Raw genomic sequence first — 15,501 nt, 5'->3', positions numbered from 1 at the left:
GGCTGAGGAAACAAGGCGGCTGGACCTCTAATCTTAAGCACACACTTTCTTTTTCATTTTGTGTCCCAAGGAGGGTGTGAAGGTGTCTGCAGTTATCTGGGTAAACCTGCATTGGGAGAGTTCAACCAGCACACAGGTAGACAGGCCAGGGTGCGACATAAGGCAGTATAAACACGACGGGTGACGCCATTCGGACTGAGCAGTAAATCCCTTTTACTATTTATGTAATATTTATACTTTAAGAACTTTCAAAAGGCAGTCCCAATCTAGGGACTGGCTGATTTCCAGATGTAGTGAATTTCATGACCTTAGACTCTCAGTTTTTTGACCTTCTGAGGACCCCCTGGTCCTTATAAATAAGGCAGAGCCCACTATAGGGGATTTGTCCTGAAGTACCACCAAATAGAAATCTGTCTGCCTATTTGTTGAGGAACCGCAAGAGGCCTCCTGTGAGAGCTGGAAGGTGAAGCTGTCCCCAGAGTCAGTTCCCTTCTTCAACTGGAGTCTTGGGGAGACCTCAGAACACACAGCTGCCATGGCTTAGTGGAGGAGAGGGCATTAAAACAATTTCCCCATCAAACCAAACCAAACCAAACCAACCTTTTGATTTAGGAATGTAATCATATAATACCTACTTGGCAAAAATGTAGGGTTGGCTATAGAACAAAAAGAACAATCTGAATCCAAACTATTGCCTCTTAATCCTTTAATTAGACTAAGTCCTTCAGAAGGAAGCACAATTCATTGCTATGGAAGGAAATCAAGAGCAAATATAGATGCAGATATGGACTGTGATGTATCTACACACACATGCACATATATAACTTGATGTATTCAAATGAATATGAATAAACACTCAAGGTGCAAGGCTGAGTCTAAAAAGAGATTTATTTCTTTATGGGAGCCATCATTTGGAACATTAAAAAGTTCTTCTGGGAATATGATTTGGGAAAAATGTGGCAAGAGGGCAAGACTCAGCAATTGGCGGGCATGTTACGGATGCGCACCGACTCCCCTGGGCGCACTCTGCTCTGACTTCAGGCCCGAGCAGCTTGACAGCACCCTGACGTCTGAGTGCTCAGAAGGCCCTGGCTCAAGAGAATTTATTTGGAACCTTTCTTCTTTTTCTTCTTCTTTTTCACTGGTGTTTCATCTAGAATAGGATCTACTCCTGCTTCAACTTGCTTTTGTAGCTTTTTTTTCCCTCTCTTTTTTGGGGGCTTCGGGGGAATGTCCTGGTCATCAGGTGGGCACACACAATCCTCTCTACCTGCAGCAGAAGTGTCAGAATTCTCATCCCAACAAGGGTCTGCGAGCTGCCTCTCAACTTGGTCTCTCTTCTTCTTGGCTTTGGGTTGGGTGTAATTTTCCACATTTTTATCTTTTGTCTCCTTTTTTCTTTTCTTTCCGCTTTTCCTTTCCATTTGGGTCTCTGAAAAGCCAGGGCCTGCAGCTGTGACCTGTGGCTTGTTCTTTAGCTCTGCCATCCGCTTGGCAAAGTATTCCTGGATAGTAAAGGCACTGGTCTTTGTAGTGGAGGTTTCATTCCCATCCGGAGTAGTGTGGCTGGAATTATCCTAAGGTGTGGAAAAAGAGTTAACACTGGTTAAGCATCAGCTGTTTACTCCTCACAGCATCCAGGAGGACTCCACCTGGAGCCACCAGCACTCAGCAGTTAGGGGACCAAGCTAAGTGCCCGGCTCCCCTCCCATCTCTTCCTTGCCCCTCTGGTAGAGCTGAACTACAAAGCATAGAATGACGTGGACACTTTTGGTTGAATACTACATGGGACTGTAGGTCAAACAGGCAGAAGCTAACTCCCGAAGTTAGCTGGCAAGTCACCTGGATGGAATTCTGAGTAAACAGCTCCTTAGCAACAATGTTTTAGATGGTGATTAAGTTCCCCAGAGTCTCCCATAAAAAACAGAGACACGGAAGTCCTTGAACTTATTCCAGCATTTCAGCTCCGTTATGGAATACACAGGTCTTTGCACGTTGATCTGGAAACTAAGATGTCATGTGTCTATGTTAATTCCTCCTATAACAGGAACCAAATGCCAACCGGGAACCTGGCGTGTCGAGAACACCTTTCTCCTCTGAGGGCAGAACGTGACCCTCTTGAAGAGAATGTGCCAGGGTGGGATGTGCATGTTTCTAGTCTCCTCCCAAAAAGAACAGGTTAGCATGGGGAGTCTTTCCTCCCTGGGCTGAGGATGGGGAGAAGGGAGATGCTCCCATCCCTACTCTGACACGGGCCAGATACTCGTGGCTCTGTTAGTCTTGTTTCTAATGTGAGGAATTACTCACTCACAACAGCTGAGATTAAGCGAGGTTTACATTTTACTTTTAAATAAACACATTCAGCTGTAAGGCTTGAGAAGGGAGAGAAAATTCCTATCTTGATAGGTTGGGATGAAAAATGAAATGCTGATACCACCATTAGGTTGTGGCTGTCTGGCAGTAAGGTGATGAAAACGTGTGTGAAAAAGTACCTTCAAGTTGAAGAATATAAGCACTACACTTTAAGTAAAGTCAATGTCTAGAATGACTTTGCCTACACAGACTTTAAAATAAGCCATTAAACAATAATGGTAAACTTGGGTGTTCATAGTTACCTGGCTTCTTTCTCCATATTCACTTATTTGCACAGGAAGAGACTTGTTTGACTCTTTCATGTTGGGAGGGTGGGAAAACAGTTTTCTGAATAAATCAGTTTCCAAATTAGGATTCTACAAATTATTCTGAACTTGGCGGGCAAAGCTCTGTTTTGTGCAGCTAACTTTATTACAAACCAACCCATATAGATGGACTATGCATTTTCTTGATAAGCAGCACTCAAAACCCAGGAGAATCAAAGTAGCGTCCTATTGGAAATTCTGGCAGAATCAGTATTGTGTGAGCGGACACCTGGGCTTTGAGTGGCCATTGCCCCAGAGAGCTCTCACTAAAGGGGATCTTACCACCAACATCAGAACTTATCCAATCAATACAAACCTTATTTTACTTGGGGTTAAAAACACAAAATCGTGGTCAATTTTTAAAGTTTCAAAATGTAAAATGCAGAACATGTAAAATAAACCACTGAGCTTTGGGAAGAAGTTTCAATGTTATCTGTCAGCATTCAATTCTGGCTAGAATCTCATCAGGTAATTTTCAGAAAAACTTAAAAATAGCTGCCTCAGGAGACAAAAACAAGGTCACTTTTGTCTTTTTGTTGCCAAAATGCTGCAAAAGAACTGAAATTTTGCATACCAGAGTGAAAAGTCTTCCCAAGACGCTCTCGGGGCTAGTCATTCCCAGGCTGACAGACAAGAAAGGTCTTGCCTTCCATTTAAGGGCACATAGCCACACACAGACAGTCTGTGAAGGTGGCCTGTTTATGTAAAATAGGTCTCACTGAGTTTCGCGGCATTAAAAGGAGTTTGTTTTATGTGGCCCAAGTCTTCTGGAGCATGTCTGTGTCTTAAAAACGCAAATCCAAGTTATATCCTATGGCTCCTTACCTTGCTCATCCATTTATTACCTTTTGACTTCCTGCTTTTAACAGTTAAATCGCAGGAACTAATTGCTGGTATTAATCACACTTTTAATTATTAAGAAATATAAGACCATTTTTGAGTCACTTGAATTCAGTGGGGCTTTCTAATGCTAGAAAATAGCTATGCTCATAATCGACTCCTATGGTGATAAGGATTTTAATAACCACGGGCCACTGCACACCAAGCTTAGCAGGGCATGGAGACAAGCAAGAGAGGTGCCAGCACTCAAATCCTATTTATCCCGAGGAAAGTGAAGGCAAAACAATGACTTGCTAGTGAAAGCCCTTTACCGCTGGGGCAGCCACCCTCTCACACTGCAGGAATGTATCTGTTTTAAAAGCCACGGCAATCAAGGAGGAATAGGTTGCAAATCTGATTCTTGTAGAAGCAGTGCCCAGGACCCCGTATTTTGTAAGTTCATATTTTATGATTTTATAAATCATAAACCCAGTTTTACTATGGCAATTATAATCCCTGTTTCTATCTTCTTGGCCATGAATGCCTTTTCAAGAACACTAATACTTTTCACATCTGGTCTCAACTTCAAAGTGAACGAGTGCTGGGAAAAGCACCAGTTACTTTTCAGTAATTTGAAATAGAGACACCTGCCTCTTCCCCCATTTCTATTAAAACATAATACAACCTCAAAAAAAAAATTTGTAATACCAAATGTGACTTTTACTACTTCGTAAACTTTGAGAATGTCCCAATTTGCTAACAGTATTCTAAAAATTAGTAAAATAAATTTAAAAATAACTTGAAAACTTTCAGTTCCGTACAAAATACTACCAAGGGACGTATGGGTAACCTATCACATCATCTTACCAAATATTTCCTTTAAGCTTAGGGATTCAGAAAATCTCTTGTTAAAAACTTCCAAGTCCTGCTGTTAACTAACGGAGGCCCTCACATAATCATGCAGCCTCTTTGGGCCTGAGTTACTGATTAAGTCAAATGGGTAGCTTAAATTAAACCACTTTTCAGGTTCCTTGCAGGTCTAAATACTAGTCTCTGAACAGACATTTGGGCTGGCTATTCCTCTGTGATACAAGAGAGCAGAGAAGGTGGAGTGAGGCAGTGCGAGCAAGCAGCAGAGATGAGCTCGGTTCATAGAAAACTATCACCCCAACTGTCAAGCCAAGATGCAGAAGTGACACCAAGGCACCTACAGTTCACCTACATGGAAAAAATATTTTCACACAACCTGTAAGAAAGCAGACAGCCCAAGAGCAGATCCAGTAATACTGCTGAGGAGAGCTGAAAGACCCAAACACTATTTGTATTGAATAATTTTAAAGAATTTGTCTAAGAGAATTAACATTATATAGAAGCTAAAATCAATAAAAACAAAAAGCTGGCATGACTATTACCTGGAATTTGAATCTTTTTAAACCTAAGTCCCGGAAATCATCCCAATACTTCTAAGCAAAGTGGTAAGAAGCTGAGACTTTTTAAAATGATAATAAATTCTCATTTTGTACTTATGGTTTTTTTTTTTGAGGAAGTTTAGCCCTGAGCTAACTGCTGCCAATCCTCCTCTTTTTGCTGAGGAAGACTGGCCCTGAGCTAACATCCGTGCCCATCTTCCTCTACTTTATACGTGGGATGCCTACTACAGCACGGCGTGCCAAGCGGGGCCATGTCCGCACCCGGGATCTGAACCAGTGAACTCCGGGCCACCAAAGCGGAACATGCGCACTTAACTGCTGTGCCACCGGGCCAGCCCCTGTACTTATGGTTCTGAGGGTTCTCTTTTTATATACCTTGGCTTGAAAATCTCAAGATCCTTCACATACCCTAAATTTGTGTTCTCAAAGGGCATAACATGGGGAGAATGCTAATGATGCTATCCAGCTAGAACTAAAAATGTGGTGGGCTTCTGGACTGAACAGCCTGGCAACCTCTCCCTCAGCTTGTATGCCCCCACAGTCTAAGATTATTGAAGTCCTGCTCGAATGCCAAGAGTTTTCGTAGCTGTCGAGTAATGACATATACGAGGAGAAGTGTAGGCCTTTACAGTGAAAGATAAAGGTGGGAGTCTGTATGTGTGGGAGCTAGGGCTCTGCCCTGTGGAACCCTCAGTCTTTGTGCTGAGCATGGTCCCCTGTCAGTTCCCAGGTCACCTTCTTACTCGGTTGGGGCAGGGACATGTCATATGCAACTGTGCAAGTCCAGGACCAAGCAGTATACCTAAGATGAAGAAGCTTTTCAGAGAAAGAATTCAGCGAAGGAGAAGGAGAAATGGTAAGGGGTTTAACAAACCAGTTTTAAAAATCTCTCCTTAAATTTGTAATATATCTGCTGTTCTATCTCCCCTTTCATTAATTAATAAGAAAGATCCAAAGGCACATTTAGAATCTTGGAACATTTTCCATGTATTTTAGAAGCTACTCTTTAACATATAAAATGAAACGGTTTCTGGAGTTGTTCTAAAATGTTTCATGGGTTAATCTTGTCTGTTCTCAGAAAACAGTCTTCTCATTTCTTTAAGCTCTGACAGAGCTTATGCATAGTGTGTGTTCTAAGTGTACAGTATGTGTTAAAAACACTTGACAGTCGCTTTTCCAAAATGGTTAGCTGGGTCTTAATTTCTACCTGATCAATAAAGACTCTGCGGGTGAGAACTCGGGAGGTCCTGCTCGCCACGCCACAGAACCTCTGGTTTAAAGCCAGCAGAGCCCACAGGACTGCTGCGCTCAGTCCCATCAGGAAACCCTCCCCAAAGTGGCCACCCCTGGTCCCTGAAGAAAGCCGTGTCATTTCTGGGATGCCTTCCACATGCCAGTCCCTTATTATCATGTGTCATCTTACATGACTCTCACAGCAACCTGAGAAGAGGCTTTCTCTCCCTTCTACTGAGGTGGAAGCTCAGACTCAAGGCACTTACTGTGCACAAGGTCTCACGGCAGGAACGGGCAGTAAGGAGATTTGGCCCCAAGGCTGCCAGGTGCAGAGCCCTTTCTCCCTTACCATGGCATCCTAACTTCTAGCTTGTATCACACACACTCGATTAAATCATCCTAACACTGAAATATACATCAACTGCTCATATAATTCAGGCGCTAAGGTCCACACTTAAGTTTTGAGGGCAGAAGTTAACTGATACAAAGTTTCTAGCAGAAAAAATGTCACCAGAAATGGATATTATAGTACTTTCTAAACAGAAAAAAACCTCTATTATTTAGTTTGCAACTCATATAAATAAAAAATAGCCTGAAGCCGGGCTTAAGAGTTTTAGAATCTGTCAAATTAGCATGTACATTTACTTGGCAAGGTGTGCGTGTTTTAAAGCAGGAAGTAAAACCCAAGTCCAACCTGCCATATAAGGTAAGACCTCCTCTGGACCAATGCCGGACAACTTCCACCTGGACACTTCCAATCCAGACAATGATTAAAAGGTCCATTTTACCCACCAACTCGCTTTGTCTCAGTTTTCTCATCAGCAACAGGTAGATTCAAGTGTGATTCAGGATCGTATACTGTGTGCTATGATTAGAGCTGGCGATCTTAAGGCCTAAACCTCTCTCTGGCAACTCTGAGTTACCACTGGGGGGAAGGGGTGGATGCAAAGGAAACAAGACCTTGCAGAGAGAGATCCTTAAGACATCAATTATAATATACCACAATCATCTTAGGTGCCTGAAAGATGCCCAAAACTGTGTGGGTGAACTTTTCTCAAATGTCTACAGAATTATGAGTTTGTTCTTTGTTCCTTTTATGCATTCTCTGCAGAGGCTTTTGCAGCTCAAGAGCTCTCTGCTCCAGCTCTTGTGGGTTCCCAGTCCTGTGTCCTTCAAATATGTATACCAAGAGGGATTAACAGTAAAATGCCCAAATAAACAGAGTCCTCTTTACTATTCTCAGAAGAATGTTGTCAGTATCTTCTGGGGCAGGGAAATGAAGCAGTTGGGATGGAGAATTCACTGAGATGTCTGGGGCAGGTGCACCATCAATATAAATTCTCACACCTTAGGACAAGCATACCAGCCCAGGCATGGACCTCAAAGGCAAAGCCTTTCAGCTCACTAGACTTTCTCTTAAGTCACTGCTCACTTAAGGGACAAGATGACTGAAGCCTTTTGATTTCCACATTAAGACACAGGGATCATGCTGCAACTGTAGTCCTTCCATGAACTTTTCTCATTGAAATAAAAAGGTGACACCCAGAGCTCAAGGGCAATGAATTTAGCAATGGGAGTTCTTAGTTCTGATAGCTACTACTTGTGATGAACAAACGCTCACTTCCACCCCAGCCCGTCTGTCACCAGCTCGTGTTGGGTTAGTCTGTGAAAAGGTAAGAAAGCTTGGCTAGTGAGTAATTTGAAAAAACATTTTGTATCTTTCCAAACTTTTCAGCAGTATGGTTCTGACAAATACAATTGTGTCTTGATGTACTCCTGGGAGGCAGAAATTGTACCCACCTATCTTGGACAGAGATAAATTCAGGTATGAGGTGATTTCACAACTTGTCAAGACGAAGGTAGCGCTGGAACATGTGTGCACTAAAACCTTAGCCTGGTGCGTCACTCAGTATGCTGGCCTACAGTGTTCTTCCAGATCCTTTATATGTCGTCATGTGCTTCACTTTCTTGAAGACCAAGTGCAAAAGCACCTCCTTCAACAAGCCTGATCCCTTGGGTGACCCATTCTTTACCACCTATGACTAGCAATTAGTTACTTCTATTTCCTGGTTTTGTATAATTTGCTTTGTAACTGCATCTTTCCAAGGAAATTTTAAGTTCTGGCGGGGGAGGGGGGGCAGAGACTATATCTATTTCATTTGTATTTAGCACATCCTCTCTAATGAGGAACAGATGGATGGTGAATGCTCAAGGAAAGCACAAAAGACACCAAGCCCAAGTGGACCAAGACTGGGAAATGCTCCCACCACCACTCACTGAGCCATAAGCTTTGTGGCACAGACTTATCTGCATGCCAGGCAGGGCTAATGACTAGAAGCGGCTTTGAAAGGTAGGATGGAAAGAGAGAGCCAGAATTTTGCAGTGTATCTTCTTCTCATCCAGATGAAGCCATTGGCTTCTAATCAAAAGCCACCTTACCTCATGGTGCACATTACTTCTCTGACTACCGTAAGGTACATCTGAGTGCCTTTTAGTTTGATCAGCCAGTTACACCCCATGGCCCTTAGTGATGTAGAGGAGCTCAGTCAAACAAGCCATGCATTTCTCCTCTGGTCTATTATTCCACATGTTACCACAGTCACCTTTAAGGAGACAAGTAAATTGGAAAAAAGGTTCTGTGTTGTATGGAAACTGTCACATTCATTTTGCGGGACTGGCTGAACACAGCAATGAAAAAGCCTGCATGGGTTGATTTGTTCTTGTCATCAAAAGAAAAAGTTGGTGAGCAAGAGAGTTCCAGGGCATATCAGAGGCCAAGGGAGGAGCTCATTCTGAGGAGACAAACAGTTGGACGGAAGTCCCACTAGAAGCTCCAGGTAGCAAGTTGTTAACATGGAAGTTAACACTGCAGCTTGAGCTGAAAATACAATCTGGGAAAGCTCCTCATTCTAGGGAGTCATCAAAATGGGTTTGCCTCCAAAGGTTAAGCTAATAAGCAGTGATCCACACCGTTAGTTAGAGCAGGAATTGGGCCACTATGTTGGCATTTCTTTTCTTGCTTTCTATGGCACCTTTTTGGTTTCCATATCATTAAAAATGTTCAGTGTTTCACTGACCAAGAGCTAGTTTTGCACTCACCAAAAGGTTTTTCAAGTGTGAAATCTAGTGTTTTTTCTCAAGATACCCATCACTCACATCTGGAGTCAGTCTAAACAAACACAGTTTCAGAAATAATCAGTCTTAGGGAATCTGCCTGGGAAACATAATCACCTTTAGCATTAGCAAGCACCACTAGAGTTAAAAACAAATACAAAACTCCACTGATTGAAGGGAAGTTTTGATTTGAAATGGAGTTAAAAAATAAATAACAGAACTAGAATTATGCAGCACCTCAATTGGAAAACAGCTACAGAAATGATCTGTGTGTGTGGCGTGTGTATGCACGTGCAAACAGGTTCTAGGAACCCATGGCATCTATCAGAAGCCCACTCTGGAGGGGTTCTCTCTAGAACAGGGTTGGCAAACTATGGCCCGCAGGCCGAATCCAGCCTGCTGCTGATCCTTGTACACCTCACAAGCTAAGAACAGTTTTTACACTTTAAACAGTTGGGGGGAAAAAATCAAAAGATGATTTCGTGATGTGAAAATTATGTGAATTTTACTATCAGTGTCCATAAATAAAGTTTTGAATTTCATCAGTTAAAAATTTATGAAAATTTGTTTTCTCTCTAGTATATAAGTAAACACAATAGGTGCTAAGTAAATATTTGTTGAACAAATAAATGAATGAGTAAATTTATTATGAAATATGATCTGCTTTTTGGAAATGTTAGATGATTTTGAAGTATACACACACACATAAATATACACACATGGAATCAGAGGGCTTGGATTTTGATGGAGTTCTCAGTCTCAGTCCCTTGGTACCTTACACGGGAGAGAGGCTGCTAACTGGTGTCTAACTTCAGGCAGCAAAATGATGGTAGCCGAGGAAAAAGTGCGGTTATGAAGTGACCGCCGTCAAAGAGAGCTCTTGGGCACCCTTTCAGCAGGCAGAGACGCCTTTCTAATAATCAGGAATGGAATTTACAGACTCGGACAATGAATTGGACATCTCAGAGAAGATCATGAGGAACTGGAAAGGACAGAATATCTTGCTTTTCACTAGACAATAGCAGAGAAATACAAATAATGCCAAATTCCTCATGTGAAGGCCAATGCTAACAAAGCTGTTCATTTCTTTTTTTTTCCACTTGCCTAGTCAGCTGCTCAAATTACTGCTCATTAAGAAAAGCCAACATAAACATGTTTTAAAAGGATAGTTCTCCATGGCAACAACTTCTCAAGTAACTGACATCAGAACTAGTGACAAGAGTCATACAGCCTCTGGGGAAAAAGAGGGGAAAGAAGAAATGAGCAGGTTTCCTGCCTCCCTGAAAAGTCCTGGGGCTTGGAAAGTTGCAGTGACTCATGTGACAACATTTCACAACACAGTGGCCATTACAAGATAAAGGAGGCTACTCCAAAGCTAGAAATGATCTGTGTGACATAGGCACCAACTTCTTTGAATGAAGTCTAAAAATTATCCAAACTGACTATATTTTATAATTCTAGGTCAACTAGTTCTCTTCCCCGCTCTCTGGAGGCAGGACAAATAGCTCTTAGAAGTGGTTGAAGGCTAATACCTGAATCTCAAAGAACAGAAGCAAAGGCTCACAGAGGTTCTGTCTCTTCCATCCTTACTCCACAAAAAGACTTGAAAATTACTTAGAATGATGACAGCTCAAATTTAGGCTCCTTATTATAGATAGCATAGCATTTTTGGAAGATCTTAAAGAACCTAGTATTTTGAAACTAGGAATAGAGTATGAAAAGTTATCTAGAATAGTCAAGATTATTTTCAAGAGAAAGGTAAATTAATTTAGGTAAATGAAGTTATTAACAAAAAAGTCCCTTCCCTCAGTTCTTGTATACCATATAAGGTTAATCCTTACATACTCTCTTTTTAAATGACCAGAAATCAAGGTAGCAAATAAAAATATTTAAATAAATACTTTCAGGAGTAAGTTTGGTAGGGCAAAATAATTTAAAGGATATTTAAGTCAGTAAGAGCAAATTAAATCCTGAACTCATTTGAGTTATGTAGTAAAAGTAAATTATACAAAAATAAGATCTCGAGGTGCCTGGGATCCAAAGATTTGGCCATACGGTCCCTCATAAACATCCACTGAGTGGCTGTGGTTTACCTGACTGGAGCAGGGGCTCAAATAGGAGCTCCTGTCCTGGGGGAGACAGACCGTAAAAAAGAATAATAAAAAATAAGATTGGGTTAGATCTGAAGTTAAGTGTTCTTACCAAAATAAAAATTAAAATTAAAATAACAAAAATAATGCATTGGGGGAATTTATTTTCAGGACAGAAATGAAACAACAAGGAAACCAACCACAAAACAACTCCATTCAACAAAGCCCCTAACCAATTAAGTTGGGATTGCAATTCCAAAGAGCTCATAAAAAATAACCAATATTACTGCTATCAAATATGTAATCCTTCTCTTATAGATTATTACATATATTTAATATATAATCTCAGTTTTATGTAAGCTATAATAATTTTTTTATTTTATAAGCAAGAAAGATAAGATGTTAAAAGTTTAAGCAGACAAAGAACAAGTAATCCTGCCTGCCTCCCCGTTCCAAGTCCACAAAGGCTCCTCAGGCGGGACCTGCCTCTTGTCTGTAGGCCCCACCTGCTCAGCCTCTGCTCACACTCACTGCCTCGTATCACAGGGCTTCTCAAACTAGCAGGGGTGAAGGGCCAATCTTTGTTTCTTTTTAAAATCGCCAATCCATTGGGGGCTAAGATTTTTGTAAAATACAAAGAAAAAAAATTAAATTACTAAGAAAACGAAATTTTAAAAAGACATAAAATTCTAGTTCCAATTTATAAAAATCAATATCAAACTACTATAAAAGTTTCTAAATGCTTACTCTCAATTTCTGTCTTTGTTGCGGGCTGGTCTGTGGACCATACTTTGAGTGGCACTCGTATAAAATATTAGCTACTAAAGGAAAGGAAAAAAGGTGCTGAATTCAGTGTAATAGAAATGGCAATGAGCTGGGTGTCAAAAAACCCTGACAGAATGTGTGATCTTGGACAAATCACTAGCCTTTCTGGGACTCAAAATAAATCATGTGCAAAACAAGGAAGTAGGGCTACTCAGTGACTTTTTTCATAGTTTTAGCACCACATGCCTTTCTTCAAACGAAATCTTGAACAGAAGGCCAATATGTAACACAGCACAGTGGTACATATTGAACTGTGGTTGAGTTGGGGTTGGAGGAACCCAAAGCTCATGTCCTAAACCCTCTTCCCCCCTCGTAAGGTGCCCGAGACATCTCTGAGGAACTCTGAGGGCTGTATGGAACACAGTCTGGAAAACAACAGCTATGTTTTTAAGGTCCATTACAATGCTAACATTCATTGTAGCCTAGCTATTTCACAGCACTCAGCAATAGGAGACTAAGAAGCTTTCAAGAATAAAACTGGACCTTTACTATTACATAATATGCACAATTCTTAAAGTTGTCGTTAAGTTTTAGAATTCCAACAACTGGCTGTCTGTCAGAATTGTCCAGTGACCAATTTCTTCCAAAGATGTTAACATAAAGCACCTAGCCTGGTCTCCTCAACACAGTAAAGTCTTAAGGTGCAAACTGGATCCTCCTTGAGGATCCAGATGACTGAGGATGATGTCAAGCTTGGCTTACTCTTCTGGTTTTACCTGGCAAGGTTCTGAAGAGGTCCCAGAGGGGAGAGGATAATGTCCAGACCCACATCCTCGGGATCCCCACCGCAGCCCCTTCAGACGACAGCAGGAGAAGCAAAGCATCACCTTCTCACCAGCCACTGGCCACGCTCTAACCCAAAGGAAGGTTCCTCTTTATCCTATTTTCATTACATCACAGGATGAAAATCTGGGAGAGAATGTTATTTCTGCATTCCTGGCAGGTCAGAAGCATAGAAGGAAAAATGAGCCAATATTTCACTCTTCTCCTCTAACACTGGGCCATCTGTGTGTCAATTTCTTATTATCACAAAAGCTCTTAAAACTATTTGCTTGATCTGTCAACAAACCAAAAGCCAAATCTAATTCTTTCAGGCCAAACCTATGTCCTGGCAAAAGCCTAACCAAACAAAAGAGCCCAGTGACTTATAACTCTTGGGTTGTTTTGGTAATCCTTTCCCTCATGCCCCACTTCTTTTTCTTTCTTCTTCTTCTCCTTTTTTAATGAGTGCCTTATTAGAAAATTACATTTGTTATCTACAAGACAACAAATTTTTACTAGTACTAAAACAACTTTCAAAGAAGCTGTGACCCACTTTCTCCTTTCTGGCTCTTACAGAATGTAGAAGCAGGCCCCCAACCCTGTTTGAAGTCTTTGCTGCCAGGAGATGGTAGGTTTATGTCTCTTGTCCTAGGACAGGAAAAGGATGCACTCTCGGCACCGTGTGCTAGGGAGAGATAAGACCAGAGATTTCTGTCCTCAGCACCTTATCAGCTTTTCCTGCTACTTTCCAGAGCAGACAGCACCATGACTGGCAATAAACTAAACTAGCCTAAGGGGGGCTGGGTGTGTGAGCAGCTTGGAGATTGGAGGGAGTGAGGTAGGAAGGGGAACAGAAAGAGGAAAAGAAGTGAGGTTTTATATATCTTAAAATGGTTTTGTCCAAATAAAATTGCCTTAAAAAAGAAAAAGCACATATGTTTTATGTCTTCTGTAAAAACTGCAGGAACAAGGATAGAAGTTTTTATAAGAACTTCCTTTCTGGTTGGAATGCACCACTACCTTCCTTGCTTTGAGCCGTGTTCCTAACTGCCTTGTGCTACTGGCTCCTGGGCACGTAGCACAAGACTAATCTGCTGCTGATGCTCCAGTGGGGGCCCACAAACCACAGGCTGCAGAGAGAGCGCTTTCTACGGGCACACGGGCCTCCAGTTAGACAAGCAGTGTTTGGTGGGGCTGGGGCACTCACAATTCCATCTCCATATTGCAAAGAAACAAGCAAGACTATGAGCTACTCCTCCAAATATAGAAGGATATCATTGATGACCTCTTTACTTCGGCAATAAATCACACCTGTGAATCCACGAAGGCTTACATGCTTTACAAATCTTGGTCTTTTTGGGGGTGGAGGTGGGAATGGGAACATAGCTGCTGGAGAAGAATCTAGACTAAGCAGAGAAATTTAAAATTTATGGCCTCAGTTATTTCTAATGAACTCATGTGAAACTAATACAAATTTTAAAAGGTCTTTTAAAGACTTTTTCATCATGGAAATTTTCAAACACATAGAAATGCAGAGAGAACAGTATAATGAACCCGATGTATCATTACCCAGCTTTAACCATCATCAACAAATAACCATTACCAACTCGACTCTCATTAATTCAAAGCAAATTGAAGATAGCATAAACTTTCATTTATAAATATTTCAGTATGTATCTCAAAAAATAACAGCTAAGGAAAATCCATAACTATAATACTAATATCACATAAGAAGATTAGCAAATACTCCTTAACATCACTACATATCTAGTCTGTGTTCACATTGCCTTTATTGCCCTTTAAATTATTTATTACAATTTATTTGAATCCATTTTTCCAAATAAGGTCCATATACTGTGACTAGTTGACATGTCTCTTGTCTCTTTTAGGCTATAGGTTCCCATCACCTCTCTCTTTTGTTTCTTCCAATTGTTGATGAAACCAAGCCATTTGTCCTATAGAGTTCTCTCAGAATATGAAATTTTTTTTTTAAAGATTTTATTTTTTCCTTTTTCTCCCCAAAGCCTCTCTGGTACATAGTTGTATATTCTTCATTGTGGGTCCTTCTAGTTGTGGTATGTGGGATGCTGCCTTAGCGTGGCTTGATGAGCAGTGCCATGTCTGCGCCCAGGATTCGAACCAACGAAACACTGGGCTGCCTGCAGCAGAGCGCGCAAACTTAACCACTCGACCACGGGGCCAGCCCCCAGAATATGAATTTTGCTGAATGGATCCCTGAGGTACGGGTTAACAGTTTCCTCTCCCTCATGTATGTCCTTTAAAGTTAAATTTAGTGGCAGTCTTATGCTCTAATACAGCACTTTTCCATTGTAGCATGCCACTTTATGAAAACCTCGGATAGATACATGGTTAAGTAAGTTTGGGAAACAAACTTGTGCTAGTCTTCCCTTTGATTCATAATGTACATTATCATCTGAGAGATCCAGTAGTTGTTAAACTTCAGAATTTCCCAAACTTATTTGACTTTGGAACTCTTCTGGGTATAACATCCATTGACTTCCCGTGGAATTAGCATTCTGCTGAACCTAC

The 15,501-nt window shown here is 41.2% G+C and overlaps 1 protein-coding gene across 2 annotated transcripts in view; it reads right to left on the bottom strand.

Annotated features, from left to right (window-relative positions):
• Positions 1 to 870: 870 nt before the first annotated feature.
• The window catches only part of PINX1 (PIN2 (TERF1) interacting telomerase inhibitor 1), a 92,243-nt gene continuing 77,612 nt past the window's right edge, over positions 871 to 15,501 (bottom strand). For both annotated transcript variants that reach the window (XM_014852092.3, XM_070505103.1), the window contains exon 7: positions 871 to 1,577. In XM_014852092.3, coding sequence (XP_014707578.1) covers positions 1,104 to 1,577 — 474 coding nt within the window. In that variant the 3' untranslated portion in view covers positions 871 to 1,103. The remainder of the gene's footprint in view (positions 1,578 to 15,501) is intronic.

Source organism: Equus asinus, chromosome 3 (genome assembly GCF_041296235.1).
Source record: "Equus asinus isolate D_3611 breed Donkey chromosome 3, EquAss-T2T_v2, whole genome shotgun sequence".
Lineage (NCBI taxonomy): Eukaryota > Metazoa > Chordata > Mammalia > Perissodactyla > Equidae > Equus > Equus asinus.
This window is presented reverse-complemented; position numbering and strand designations above follow the sequence as displayed.